The sequence below is a fragment of the Colletotrichum destructivum genome, chromosome 1, assembly GCF_034447905.1.
Source record: "Colletotrichum destructivum chromosome 1, complete sequence".
Classification (NCBI taxonomy): Eukaryota; Fungi; Ascomycota; class Sordariomycetes; order Glomerellales; family Glomerellaceae; genus Colletotrichum; species Colletotrichum destructivum.
The window spans coordinates 6,579,940-6,593,096 of record NC_085896.1 but is presented as its reverse complement, the minus strand read 5'-3'; the positions used below and the strand labels follow the sequence as shown (position 1 = coordinate 6,593,096).

At 53.1% G+C, this 13,157-nt stretch overlaps 4 protein-coding genes across 4 annotated transcripts; 2 read left to right on the top strand and 2 right to left on the bottom strand.

The window, feature by feature from the left end:
• Window positions 1–3,860: 3,860 nt before the first annotated feature.
• On the bottom strand, window positions 3,861–5,432 carry CDEST_01997 (uncharacterized protein). Its single transcript, XM_062918156.1, has 3 exons — window positions 5,314–5,432; window positions 4,725–5,264; window positions 3,861–4,675 (listed from the first exon to the last, which is right to left on the bottom strand). Exons 1-3 carry the CDS (start codon window positions 5,346–5,348, stop codon window positions 4,000–4,002), a joined length of 1,251 nt encoding a protein of 416 aa, XP_062774207.1. The 5' UTR covers window positions 5,349–5,432; the 3' UTR covers window positions 3,861–3,999.
• A 1,013-nt stretch (window positions 5,433–6,445) lies between these two features.
• CDEST_01996 (uncharacterized protein) lies at window positions 6,446–6,955 on the top strand. The gene is made up of 2 exons (XM_062918155.1): window positions 6,446–6,576; window positions 6,637–6,955. The coding sequence occupies exon 2, from the start codon at window positions 6,679–6,681 to the stop codon at window positions 6,904–6,906; it is 228 nt and encodes a 75-aa protein (XP_062774206.1). The 5' UTR covers window positions 6,446–6,576; window positions 6,637–6,678; the 3' UTR covers window positions 6,907–6,955.
• A 3,104-nt stretch (window positions 6,956–10,059) lies between these two features.
• Window positions 10,060–10,687, bottom strand: CDEST_01995 (uncharacterized protein). The gene has a single exon (XM_062918154.1). It carries the CDS (start codon window positions 10,650–10,652, stop codon window positions 10,404–10,406), a length of 249 nt encoding a protein of 82 aa, XP_062774205.1. The 5' UTR covers window positions 10,653–10,687; the 3' UTR covers window positions 10,060–10,403.
• A 1,684-nt stretch (window positions 10,688–12,371) lies between these two features.
• On the top strand, window positions 12,372–12,765 carry CDEST_01994 (uncharacterized protein; the record flags this gene model as incomplete). The annotated part of the gene is made up of 1 exon (XM_062918153.1): window positions 12,372–12,765. The coding sequence occupies one exon, from the start codon at window positions 12,372–12,374 to the stop codon at window positions 12,597–12,599; it is 228 nt and encodes a 75-aa protein (XP_062774204.1). The 3' UTR covers window positions 12,600–12,765.
• Between the last annotated feature and the right edge of the window lie 392 nt (window positions 12,766–13,157).

Below are 13,157 nucleotides of genomic sequence, written 5' to 3'. Positions count from 1 at the left end.
AGAAACCGGATTACAACGTTGCTAATGCCTACACCCACCTGGAACTCGACTCGGAGACGTAGGCCGAAGCAGGCCTCTCCACAGGTGCTACGCATAGCTCAGTGCAACGTAGGGAAGCAGTCGCCAGCACATACAGCTTTCCTGGAGCTCTGCTGGGCTGAGCTGATCGACATTATACTGGTCCAGGAACCCTGGATAGGCTATGTTGACAAAATGCAAATCAACACACACCCAGGGTTCGATTCCTACGTCCCAGTGGATTCCTGGAAGGACAGGGAGACCAGACCTAGGGTAATGACCTACATACGGAAAGGGAGGAAGTGGAAGGCCCAGCAGCAGAGGCCCGCACAGACAAGGGACATCTTATGGATCACAGTTAACAACGAAATTACTGTGGTTAACGTATACAGGCAACCAGGAGATCCCCACAGTCACACGACCACAACCCTCCTAGGATACAGGCCGCCAGAAAGAGTCCTTGTGGCAGGGGACGTGAACGCTCATCACTACTCCTGGGAGCCCGGATCGAGGAACAGGAATAGGGGGGACGACATAGCAGACTGGGCAGATGGCCACGGCCTGTCTTTCATCGGCGAGACAGGGACTGCGACCCATGCCCAAGGCCATGTACTTGACCTTACCTTCTCGAACATTCCGCTCGCACACGCAGTGGTCAGCCCACACCTTCACCCAGGGGCCGATCATCAAGCAATTGTCTCAACAATCCCGCTTCATAGGCACCGACAACAACAGACAGATCAACCACGGTCACTATCAGTCCCAGACTCGGCCCTACCCCGGTTTAGAGACCTGATCAGAGCAGGAGTCTTAGTCTTACCTACCCTCCAGAACGCACCTACCCCTGCCGAGTTGGACACCCAAGCGGAACGACTAGTCGACCTTCTCTCCACGGCTGTCCAGGCTGTAGGAAAGAATCGAGGAAAGCATGGGAAGGGGGCCCCTTGGTGGACACAAGAGTGCGCAGAAGCCCACCGAACGTACCGCGAGGCCTGCTGCCGACAAGCCCAAGAACTAGAGCAGACCCCACGTCTCGCTACCCTCGAAGAGCAGAAGGTCTTCTTGAGTACAGTCAGGAAAGCTAAGCGGGCCTACTGGGCTGCTAAGATCGAAGGAGTTACCTCGGACCAAGAACTCTACAAGATTATGGGCTGGCGAAAGGCTAGCCTAGGGCTCAAAGCCCCCCCTCTGGTAGTGGAGGGCCAGACGATCAACGACACTCAGGCTAAGGCCCAGGCACTCCGAAGAGCCCTCCTACAGAGGTTCAGTGCACAGGATGACCTGCCCGGAGACCCGTTCGACGTCCCTACGGTCTCTCGACGACGGATACCCTGGCATGATGCCATCAGTAAAGAAGAGCTGAGGGAGGCTACCCTGACAAAGACCACGACCCCTGGCATCGACGGGATCACAACACGGCTGCTTCAGGCTTGCTGGAACCTTGTATCCGAGCCTGTCAGACAACTGTTCCAGGCCTGCATACAGACGGGTTACTTCCCCCAGCCTTTCCGCAGAGCAGAGGTCGCTATGATCCAGAAAGTAGGGAAAGCAGACTTCTCAAAAGCCGGATCTTGGCGGCCAATAGCCCTGCTATCTTGTCTTGGGAAAGGTCTCGAGAGGCTGATAGCCAGAAGAATGTCCTACCTTACCATCCTAGAAGGGGTGACCAGCCCACAACAAATAGGGGCTCTACTTGGCAGGTCAGCGGTTGACCTAACCACCTGCCTCGCCCACGACATCGAAATGGCCCTTGACAAAGGGCTCACAGCTACATTGGTGACGATGGACGTCCAAGGGGCTTTTGACTCTGTCCTTCGGAACCGGCTGATTGTCCGGCTACGCCAACAAGGCTGGCCTCACAGCCTGGCCAAACTGATATTCCACTTTGCTTCAAACCGAACAGCCAGAGTCAGGCTGGAGGACGCAACAACAGAGGACTTCCCCCTGGCTTGCGGGCTGCCCCAGGGCTCCCCGCTGTCTCCTATTCTCTTCCTGCTTTACATCGCAGACATCTTAGCAGAAGACCCGAAGCTTCGGTTCGGGTACGCAGACGACATCGGCCTTCTGGCTATGGGCCCTTCCCTTGAGAGTAATGCTGCGAGCCTCGGCCAAGAGATCACACGTATCCTCGACTGGGGAACGGAGAACAAGGTCGCTTTTGACCCAAAGAAGTCCGAGGCTATCCACTTCACAAGGAAACATAATCAGCAAAGAGATCTGCCAGAGATCAAGGCGAGACACCTTAGAATCGTAGCATCAACGAAGCCCATACGTTGGCTAGGGGTCTGGTTCGACAAGAGGCTTTCTTTCCGACACCATGTTGAAACAAAGCTGGCTGCGGCGACGAAGGCGGCCCAACATCTTAGACACCTGACAAACACAAAAGGCGGGCTCCCAGCCGCTGCTGTACGCAAGGCTGTGATCTCCTGCGTCCTGCCAATCGCCCTCTACGGGGCTGAGACCTGGTATGGAGGCATGACCAAGCCAGCCCCTGGCAGAGCCATCGATAGCGGCCGCAATGTTTCTCTCCCGATAGATGAAGTCACTACAGGCCAGAAGGGTCTTGCAATCAAGCTCGAAAGGGTCATCACGACGGCAGCAAGGGCTATCCTGCCGGCCTGGAAAACAACCCCAACGCGCAGCCTCCTTAGGGATGCTGGACTACCACCAAGCAAGGTGGCTCTAGAAGGAGTCCGCCTACGCTTTGCAGCACGTCTAAAGAAGGTCGATCTACAACACCCTCTTGTCCCGAGGCTCTCCCAACGAGGGCGGCAGCAGACGAAGCTCCAACGGACTGCAGACCTTGCACCAAAATGCCCGAGACCAGCACTCATCCAACCGCAGCACCTCCCAGGCTCACAAGACCTCATAGTCCTGCAGACTAAGAAAGAAGCAGCCAAAGCTTTCCAGGCCTGGCTAAAGACCGTACCAGACAGCCACATGGTTGTCTTTTCCGATGGCTCCAAAGCGACGAACGGAGCCACAGGATATGGGTTTGTCATCTACCGCAGCAACAGGCGCGTGGCCCAGGGCTGCGGCCGACTCGGTCTAGCAGAGGTGTTCGACGCTGAGGCTGAAGGGGCGAGGATAGGACTCCGGCGGGCCCTCTTAACCTCCCAAGGCCAACCCATACACATCTGCATCGACAACACCAGTGTCATCCAAGGAATACGGGGCGAGGCCCCAGACACCTCGCAAGCAGCGGTTCTCGAGATCCAAGCTGCTGCTAGGATATACAACATCCACACCCACTGGGCGCCAGGGCACGAGGGGATTAAGGGCAACGAAGAGGCGGACCGGCTAGCCAAGGAGGGCACAGCGCTGCCAGTCCCGCTAGGCCAACTAGCTACACTCTCCGGGATCAAGAGGCTTGGTAGAGAACGATTGCGAAACCAGTACAGACAGTGGTGGGGTAAAGAGGCGACAGAACGCTACACCCAGCTTGGACTGAGCTTACACTTCTCCTGCCCTCCCGAACTCGCCCTACCACGGAGCACCCTTCACCACCTCTTAGCGGCCCGGTCGGGCCACGGGGACTTTGAACACTATCACCGACGCTTTAACCACACCGAAGCTTTGCTAACCTGCTCCTGCGGGGAGGCAAAGGAAGTAGATCATCTGGTCTACTGCCCAGCGACCCTGGCGAGGAGGCAGCAGTGGCCCACCCTCTACCCAACTGGTCCGCTCGACCCCATAGGACCTATGGGGTCTCTTGAACGATACTTCAAGGGACTAATGACTGACCCAAAAGGCTTTGAGGCCTTCCTGCACGTGACAAACTTCTTCCGGAAGATCTGTCCACGCTACTAGGGAACGGGCTTCGGCACGGGATCTAGACAGCCAACTCAACCCCTAAAGGGAAATAGACGGGAAGCAATGAAACTGGGGAACCAGCGGGAACCAGGGACAGATAGAAGGCATAGTAGCCATCAGGCAGGATTTGGAGGACGAAAGGAAGGGCGATGTATGAAGTACATAGTCCTAGCCCACGGCTCTCCACGCCACATACCCTTCGGGAGGTCTGCGACAAGGGTTCCAACCTTGCCGCCATGGCGTTAAATACAACAACAACAACAACAACAACAACAACAACATACTTATTGGACAGGTATCATGCGCAAAAGAGAATGAGGTAACTGGTTGTGGCGGTTGTTGTGATGGTTGTCCTGTAACGCCCTCAAATTGCTGTACGTCGTTTTGCAAATGTCCACTCATGGGATATGCGCCGCCCTCATGTGACTGCCCAGAAACATAGATAGGAGTCAGGATTTTGCTGCATTCCTCCGTTGCCTGTGGCTGTTGATCTGGATAGGGCAGCTGCTCCTCACCGACAGGGCCGTTTCTGCCTATGTTGTCGAGCGTGGGGTCGTGAGAAAACGAGTCGATAACCGTATCTTGACACGGTTCAGCTGGAAGTGGATCACATCTAGAGCCGACGTAAAGGGCTTGCTGTAAGGAGAAGTCTTGCAGCTGGTCGTAACCACGAGATTTGATTCCTCGCTTCCTCAGACCACTGTATGCCCTGAAGATGTACTTTGCCAACGCTTGTTCGAGGTCTTGAAATCTAGCTGCAAGACGTCGGATTTCTGGTTTACAGAGCTCTTCGAGGAAACTAATGTGTTGCTTGTTCTTTTTATTTAGTGGGACCATACGATATCTACCAATACTAAATGAGCAGGATTCGCCAAGTGGGTTAGTCAACCGACCTTGAATCTCGCAACGATAGACAGCTGCTCGCTACAATGGTACCGGCGATACAGTTTTGGGAGATGATTTCTGTAGTTTTGCCAAAGTTCATCCACTTGTCGTAGTCAACCCGAGACAACTTGGGGTTGTACTTGGCCACATGGTTTAGGAAGGCTGTCTTTCCTCGTTGTCCCCATGTTAATCGACACCGATAGAACTCTCCAGCTCTTAATCTGAACGCAATCGTCCCAGCTACTGCGAGCTGCGGGTCGGAGCAAGTGTATGTGTCCACATGAATAGGCGCAGATGCGAAGAAGCTCTTAGGCGACTCTATCCAGACATCCTTGTTCTCTTTCAAGATGGACGCCTCGTTCGATGGTTCTGGTTCGGGATTACCCTCGGGGAGTGTCGGGCCGAGATCGCTGGGGGCCGAAGGCGGGTTCGACGGTGATATCGGAGGGGACTGTCGAGACGGAGGAGGAAGGTTGGGCATCGTTGTCGGACACGGGGCGGGGTAAGGCTGTTGGAAGTCTCGTGGATGAGAGGGCAGGCGTGGTGATCTGCCTATGGTTAGCAAGCTGGGAGTTCTTGACAAGGATAGCGTACCACACGTTGTAGCTGGACCTACACTGCTCAGATGTCATCAGGGCAGGAAACTACACGAGGCCAACATGCTGATGAGTCCCATCCGTACCTGTTGTGCGGAACGAAAGTTGGAAAGTCAGACAGGGAGACTTGGGCGCCTGCTTCAGGGGCAGACGTCCAACACAGCCGATTTGACGCTTACCGATTTGGGTGAGCTCGCAAATATTTGCGAGCTCGCCTAAACAAGTTAGCCTAAAGGCCCAACACCTCAACGCACCCAGCACACCCTGCTGAGCGTACCTTTGTACCTCTTAGCCTGTTCTTGCATGGCGCTTACTGTTTCTGTCCAGCTCGCAAATATTCGCGAGTTCGCCCAAACAAGTTAGCCCAAAAGGCAAACACCTCAACGCACCCAGCACTACAAGCACACCCTGCTGAGCGTACCTTTGTACCTCTTAGCCTGTTCTTGCATGGCGCTTACTGTTTCTGTCCAACTCACAAAAACTTGCGAGTTCAGCCAAAAAGGTAAAGCGTCCCAGTCGCTGCCGCTGCTTGGCAAAACTAGATGTACACCTCTGACACCCTCTGCTCCGAGAAACGCACTATGCCTAAAGAAGCGTTCGTGGCAAGGTACGTCAGCAATACTTGTGCGAGTTTCATGTACCTGTACATCGTACTTACCGAGCCTTTCGGGGAACATCGTTGGGCCCTGAGTAAGATTCAGTTCGCATGGGGTTTACGTTGATCGCCGTCTCCGCATATTCTGGATAATACGCCGTTTACCTTTGAGAAGAAATGTATGATACGTTGATCTCGGCATACTCATGGACAGGGCTGCACTATGCGTTCCATCGTAGCTGCGATCGATGGGAGTTCTTGCATCAGAGCATTGTTCAAACCCCCTTTACCGGCTAAGGTCGGCGAAGACCTTCCCTCCGCCGTCCCCCAGCCCATACGCATGTCGCATGTCCACAGCTGCAGCTTAATCGCGTTGAATAACTTCTGCGATTGGCCAATTCGTTCATCATCGCGTCAGCCGCTGATATGATGCAGTGTCCTCGAGTTGCCGCCGGAGGCTTGCATGGATGAAATGCATCACGTGGAAAAGGTCCCGGCCGTGATATATTATGCATACCTTGCACGCACCGCTTCACAGCAATGTAGCAAGTCGAGCCTCCTTTTCTCGAATGACCAGCACAGGCCATTGCATGTTTGCTCGTTTCTGCACCGATCGAATATTCAAAAATCAATACCAGCGATAGTCACAACTACTTCATTGCGCCAAAGGTAGAACTTGGTGTTTGTTTCGCGCTTCGTATTCACTCATATTGACATCAGTTTTCCCAGCTTCGATTGCTTTCCACAACATCACCTGTTGCTTCAATCAGCATGTGCGAATGGTACCGACGGAACTACGCCTGCGGACATCATTTCACAGGTGCTTCTGAGTGGTGTTACCGGTACAGCCAGACCCAAAAGCGGTGCAAGGTGGTGGTGACGCAGGTTGACTACGATTCCTCTGTATGCAAATCTTGTGCAAAGAAGGGAGTCAAGACAGAAGTTCCCTGGGAGCACATGATTGATCGGTCCAAATTCGATCCAAACAGAGACGAGTGATATGGAAACCCGGGCGTATCCATGGCAGGAGACACTGATAGACTGACAGAAATCGAAGCCTTACGTCCTTGCCTGCAAGTGGTACCTACACCCCTATGTTCCCATTTGCCGGCATCTTCGGCCCTCAGCACACAGAACAGCGGAGGGCAGTGATACCTAGAAGACAAGAGTGGGAACATGCAAACAAGGGTAAAGGAGCGTTGGAATGGGACTACCGAGTAGCGTAATCACCAGATGTGCCCCGAGCTATTTTCAGTGGACTCAACACAGGGACGCAGACCCATTTCAGGTGTCTTTCTGGCAAGCTTGCGAAATGCACAGTGTCTTATGATGGCCAAACCTGACGGCTCCGGGAAGCTCCGATGGTGGTCGTTCGACTTTTCCTTTCGTTTGCCGCGAGACGCCGTACCAAGAGGTACCTTCCGACGGAGAGCTCTTTGTCTTCCTCGGCTTCGACGCCAAATTCGAGCAGAAGCCCTGCCCGGTGCTGCTACTTGCTTGCTAAAATGCACGATTAAGAATTAGAGGTCGTCTCGTATCGATTTATGCTCAGTTGTTGCTGTTGGACGAAGGGGTCTAGGGAAGGTCGAACGCAGCGTGCAGCTTCGGCGCCGTGCCACATCATGCACATATTTCGCGCAGTTCACTGTAGATAGCTGACAGCTATGTATATTCCCCCCATGCCGCGCTCACTACAGTCGAGTCCAAGATGCAGCCACACTCAGCGTGATGTACCATGCAGCGAAGTCTAGGGATGATCCCATGATGGTTATCAATCCGAGTATCGCAGCGAGGATATCTGCGGGGGATGCAGGAGAAGCCAAACAGAGCAAGCCCTCTGTTGTATGCGGCAATCTGAAATAGGAACACGTCCGAAACTTCGCGGTAAGGTTAGCTCGCGGATATACTTAGGTGAGGGATTTCCCACACGCCACAAGAGACGGGGGTACCATTGTCAGGTCGCTGATGTTTGACATCGTGCATTCAATACGGATACCAAAAGTCTCAGTCTCAGTGCGCTCTCCACATGACAGTGTACCGAGAAGTATCGCTTGATGGACATCACCCTCATGTGGCTCTATCTTGGCCCCTGCCGTACGATGCAGGCCAGAGTCAAGCCCGAGGCCGCTATTTCCGAGCGACACTGCAAATATCCCATTCTGGACGATGGGTGTCCTGCCAATTGGTGTTTGTTGCGGGCGTACTGGCGGTACTCCCCTGTGACTCTGGGCGTGCCTACATACAGCTTCGGAAAGTAGTCTCGGTCGATGGAAATCTCCTGATGCCTACTCCCCTCGAAGCCCCCAGCCATTTAATGTGACCTTAACTGAACCCGGTTAAAGCCTACACGGTGGCTATGCGAGGTTTCAGTCGATCGCCAGAGCGCTGCTGGTTGACGGACAGTGGGTGTGGGGGACCATACACCGAGAACCGCATCTGTTGGGACCTCGAATGCAGTAACGTGGGTGCACATACCTAAAAAAGCAAGTGTAGACTCTACTACAAACGAAGAATGCCACCAGGGAGATCTCTTACGATAAGGAACAAGTCATGATTGCTAAAAAGGGGTTGATGACTTCCTAGGAAGTTGTCGTGTGCTAAGGCACCTAAACCAATTCGGAAGGTCTTCTTAGAGTGTGAGCCCTCGTCTTCCGATCATGACCGCAGCAGTGAACATGTAGACTCTCGTGGTGGCCAATTTCGATGAGACCGAGACAGCGTGCAGGCATCTCGTCGCTTTTCAACCAGGGGCTGGGTGTCTTTTCCGCGTGGCTCTCGGCACACTTCGTCGATGAATCTGCGTATGGCGAGGGTTCCGAACCGATCCACAGAGTAGTCCTCGTAGTTAAACCGATTGATCTTTGTCCGGCCAATGCACCTCAAGAGCCCGACGTACACTGCCCCTTAGGATGCACATAACTGACTCACGGCTCTGAGACCAGAGAAATTTGAGTATGGTTGAGAGCCGACTCCCGTGTTTTCCCGAAAGGCAACCTGCGGTATGGCCACTGGAGTTCATCCTCAGCGGCTTGCGGATGCTGGTCCTGGCCGCGGGGTTCCTCGGTTTCAGGGGTTTGGTCCCGACACTAATGGTCTCTTCAGAGGAGCTTTGCTGAGGTCCCACCACACAAAGTGAATGATGTGCAGGGAGGTTTTGGATGGTAGAGCAGTAGAATGGGCTTTCCCTCGGCTCCTTGCTTCATCGTGCCTGTTAACAAGGTCCAAATAAAACGCCAACTCCGTCATCTCCATCAACAGAGTGGCTAGCTGCTGCTCGAATGACCCGCGACCACCGGTTCCGGAATAGAACAGCACGGGTAGTGATATAGGACAGTGTTTATCAGCTCCTTACGTACAACCTTAGGCTGATTGCCGGCTGTTGACAGCAATGGACTTGGTATGCAGATGAAATCGGCCTGTGTGAATCATAAGCATGGTCGGTTCGCGTGAATGTTGGAATTTCATTGGAACGCGGAGTCTCCAGCTCACCTTCACTGTTACTTGGTTCATTCAACCTCAAATGGCAGGCGCTATGTGTGAGCGGGGCGGAGCCGTGAGGTCAAATGGGTGTTCCCACGGTGAGGAAGCGTCTCTGTGCCAGCGGCTGTCAGGCTCGAGGCATCTTTCCAGCTTCTATGTATTCCCTGAAGCCTTCAGTGGCCATACGCTGGTTTGATGGTCATGGATTCGCACCTGCCTCCCTAGGCAACCAGCTCGCTTGAAAAGGTTCTTCCGCCCAAGAGTGGCGTGACTTCAACCCCTCTCATCTGACTAACCTCGGTCCATGACGGTAGGTATCATGAAGAACCAAGTGTAGCAGGGACTGACCGTGTAGCACGCTTGGAACACGAGTTGCTCGAGCCCCTGGATGCCAGAGTGCCGCCCATGGCAACACCAGCCACTCGTCATCGAGTCCCGCAGAGGATACACACCACTATTATCGAGATCATCGCTAGGCCGGTCGGTCCTGAAGATTGATTGTTGATCGGATTTCCCTCGTTTGATATGAAGAGCGGGTTCGATGAGTTCTGCATGAGGCTATCATGCGCTTCAGTCACTTTCGCAGGGACTGGCCCACACAAGGCCCTGGCTGTACGTTGTGGCAAAGACGCTCGTACAAGGTACTCTATGGCCGACACGAGGAATCAACAGTTGCACCGAATGTAGATCCAAGACGCTAGGAGGCTTATTAGACCCGCCGTCCAGGGGAAGGAATGTGGTGGTTCGACCGCGATGAAGACACGGTGAGCCCTGTCTCATGGTAAAGTTCTGCTAGACTTTAAGGGTCAGGTACTTTGAGTGAATCTCCATAGACGGGAACGAAGCATCCGACAGGGCCAACATGTGCCAGAGGCCGCTGACGGATCTCAGTAGCCGGCTGCCGCGTGCCGGTCTGAGCTCGGCCCGGTGAAAGGAGACATGAATGAACAGTCAACAGCTCAGACCCTTCATGCCGCAGCAGACTTGTATCTATATTCTGTAACTTACAGTTTTTATTAGGTAACAGTAGCCTCGTGGAATATGACTAGAGTTAGCAATTGTCTGCTGATATCTGCCACCAGTCCCCGACAAAGCGAGGCGAAGCCGTCAGCAAGCTTTGCCCGACACAGTGTTCGAAAACCTATCGCCTTGGTTCTACTCATGTCCTCTGTAGGCTCGTCACCCGCCAACATCATCACACGCTGCTGTCTTTGGTGATGAATGGGCGGAAATTGCGATAGGACGCCCCTCCAGAGGTGTGCCATGGGCTCATCGATTCGGGGACTCTTTGAAAGCCAGCTGCTCTGATTCGCCTGAATGGATGAGCGATAGGCTTACTGAACTCCTTGAAAGCATCCGAATTCATATATCGTGCATTGGTGGCTGCAATTATGATCCATTCAAGATTGCATTATGGCTGACAACAGCCAACATCAAAACTCTGAAGCCTTCGATTAACATGATCAAATTTCCCCTTGCTGTAGTCACATGATGCAAATCAGCTGCTGGGTCGTGCCAGTTGGTGATAGAACGGGTAATTCCCGTTCTTACGTCGGACTCAGGGGCAAATTTTCGGGACAATCACCGGCCGTCAAATTCCGCTGCAGGGCTATAATCTCAATGATCAATAGGGGCAAAATGTCCGACCTGCACGAAACCGCTCCAGAAAGCATTTCAACCCCACTCGCTACCAGACTGTGCTTCAACCTCTGACTCAGCTGCTGTTGGCGATGCTCGACCAAATTTTTTTTGCCAATCCCACGAAGTCTACTTCAAAGACAAGAGTGAATTCGAGGAATCGCGTGATTTCCTACACGAGAACATCCACTGGAGGCACCATTGGCGTTCATTTTCGCTCCTTGGATCCCGGGTTGAATTAAAATGAACCGTTATCTCAACATGCCGCCTATCGCTCAGACTAGCAGCTTTGTGCGGGCATGGGATCAGTAACATTCATTACAGGGCCTTGAACTGAACCTCGGAGTCTTGGCGATGCGAGAGCATCTATCAGAGGCCGCTTTGGCGTTTCGCTTCGCTCCCTTGGGCGCTTATTTCTCGGCTCGGGGAGCAATGAGACCATTAGCCACTGAGCCACGAGTGATAGTTCTCCTATCGCACACCTTTCGTTTCTTGCTTTGCCACCAAAATGGGGCAAAGGAAAGGGAACACGACATTTGGCTTCGTGGCCTGAAGTGGAAAGATCGGTGCTCATGACTACGGCGGCGTAATCCAATGATGCAATTTCGTTATTGCATTCTCCTGCTTTCTTAGAACTGAGTTTCTGGGACTTTTCAGATTGATGACTCCGTCACCGTCCTACGCCTCTTGGGCTCAGGGGATGGGTGGGAACGGGCGTTCACGGCCAAGCCTCACCGTTAGTGCCATCATTCAACCCTCTCGCCAATAGTATGTTTCTATTCATAAGTACCCTCAAGCGCTTCCTAGGTGACGTGGCCGAGATGGGGACTTGTGTTCAATTGCCTCGGCCTGCGTATCGCACGCCTGCACGATTCCTTATGAGCCCGCCAAAATTTGCAATGAAATTGGACGTTTGGTTTCTAGCCCACCTTAGGTGTTACCTTCTTTATTCTGAAGTGTAAATGCATGTGTAGCGGGGGCCGACACGACACGAAAGGACAGTGGGAGATTGGAAAGCACATCTCTGAGCCCGGCATTTCCGCCAGGCTAGGATTATTATCCTTCCAGTGTCGAATGTCCTCCGAAGTCATGGTAATCATGTGGTGAGCCTTCGCTGTGATTTGATTGCTGTCAAAATCTGGATGCACACCTGACTCCCACAAAGGAAGGTGAAAACCATCCCCTCAGGACCTTTGAGCTCCTCTGTTCGAGGCAACCATCTCTCAGGCGATGTAACATGGCTCAAATCTCAAGGCAGCCCTTGTCCTTGCATGGTTTCCTGCAGACAAACTACTCACATGATCAGGGAGGGCAACAGGGCCAAAGATCATAGAGCGAGGCGCGCAATGAGGGAAAGGACCATTGACTGTCCGAATTTGAGATGTTTATGTTCATTACCTCTTGAAAGTCTGCAGACGCCCCAAGGCAACAGGTACAACCGACACTTGGCCAGTCACAACATTTACTTCATTCATCTGAGCCCTGACATCGCAAGATACGAACGCCTTCACTCTTGCTCGATTCCCAAGATGCGTTTTGATTTGAGGGCGCGCTCAAGTCCCACAGCAGGATGAGTTTGCGCTGGCCGTCGACTATGTTGCGTACCTGCCCATGTCTCGGTACTCAGCGACTGAAAGTGGGTAGGTAGGTCTTGGATCTGTGGAGAGGAAAGGAGATCCAAGTAATAATCGATTCTGTGCCATAATTATCTCGCCCAAAGCCACCGCTCTTAACCTATCCGCTGCACAAAACTTACTGCGTGCCACCAATGAGCATGAGTACATTATTCCAAAACGCACCCATCATGGACCAGTTATGCACCGTTCGCAGAGATTTGATCATAGCTTTGGTGAAATGCCTTCGGCACGAGGGCATCATCCACTCGTGGTTCGTTCTGAGTGTCTACCTACCTGCTTACCTGGTTTCACTGGCGAGTGCAGTATTCCCTTGCGAAACAGGCGGTCAATGGAACACGAGTTTGGCTGCCGGATTATTTACCAGCATAAGCCCACTATCCAGGGAACCCTCGGAAATAATTCCCAGAGACCCCAGGTCTTGTCACACCCTCCAATCGTCCGGATTGAGCCAAAGGCGCGCGGTATTGACAGGAGCCTCTGACGAGACATTTCCTG

Coding starts and splice junctions, on each gene's coding strand:
- CDEST_01997 (XM_062918156.1), bottom strand. CDS start 5,348: ATGACATCTGAGCAGTGTAGGTCCAGCTACAACGT. Junction 5,265..5,313: donor TGTAGGTCCAGCTACAACGT/GTGGTACGCTAT, acceptor AACCATAGGCAG/ATCACCACGCCTGCCCTCTC. Junction 4,676..4,724: donor CTATCGTTGCGAGATTCAAG/GTCGGTTGACTA, acceptor TAGTATTGGTAG/ATATCGTATGGTCCCACTAA.
- CDEST_01996 (XM_062918155.1), top strand. CDS start 6,679: ATGTGCGAATGGTACCGACGGAACTACGCCTGCGGACATCATTTCACA.
- CDEST_01995 (XM_062918154.1), bottom strand. CDS start 10,652: ATGGCACACCTCTGGAGGGGCGTCCTATCGCAATTTCCGCCCATTCAT.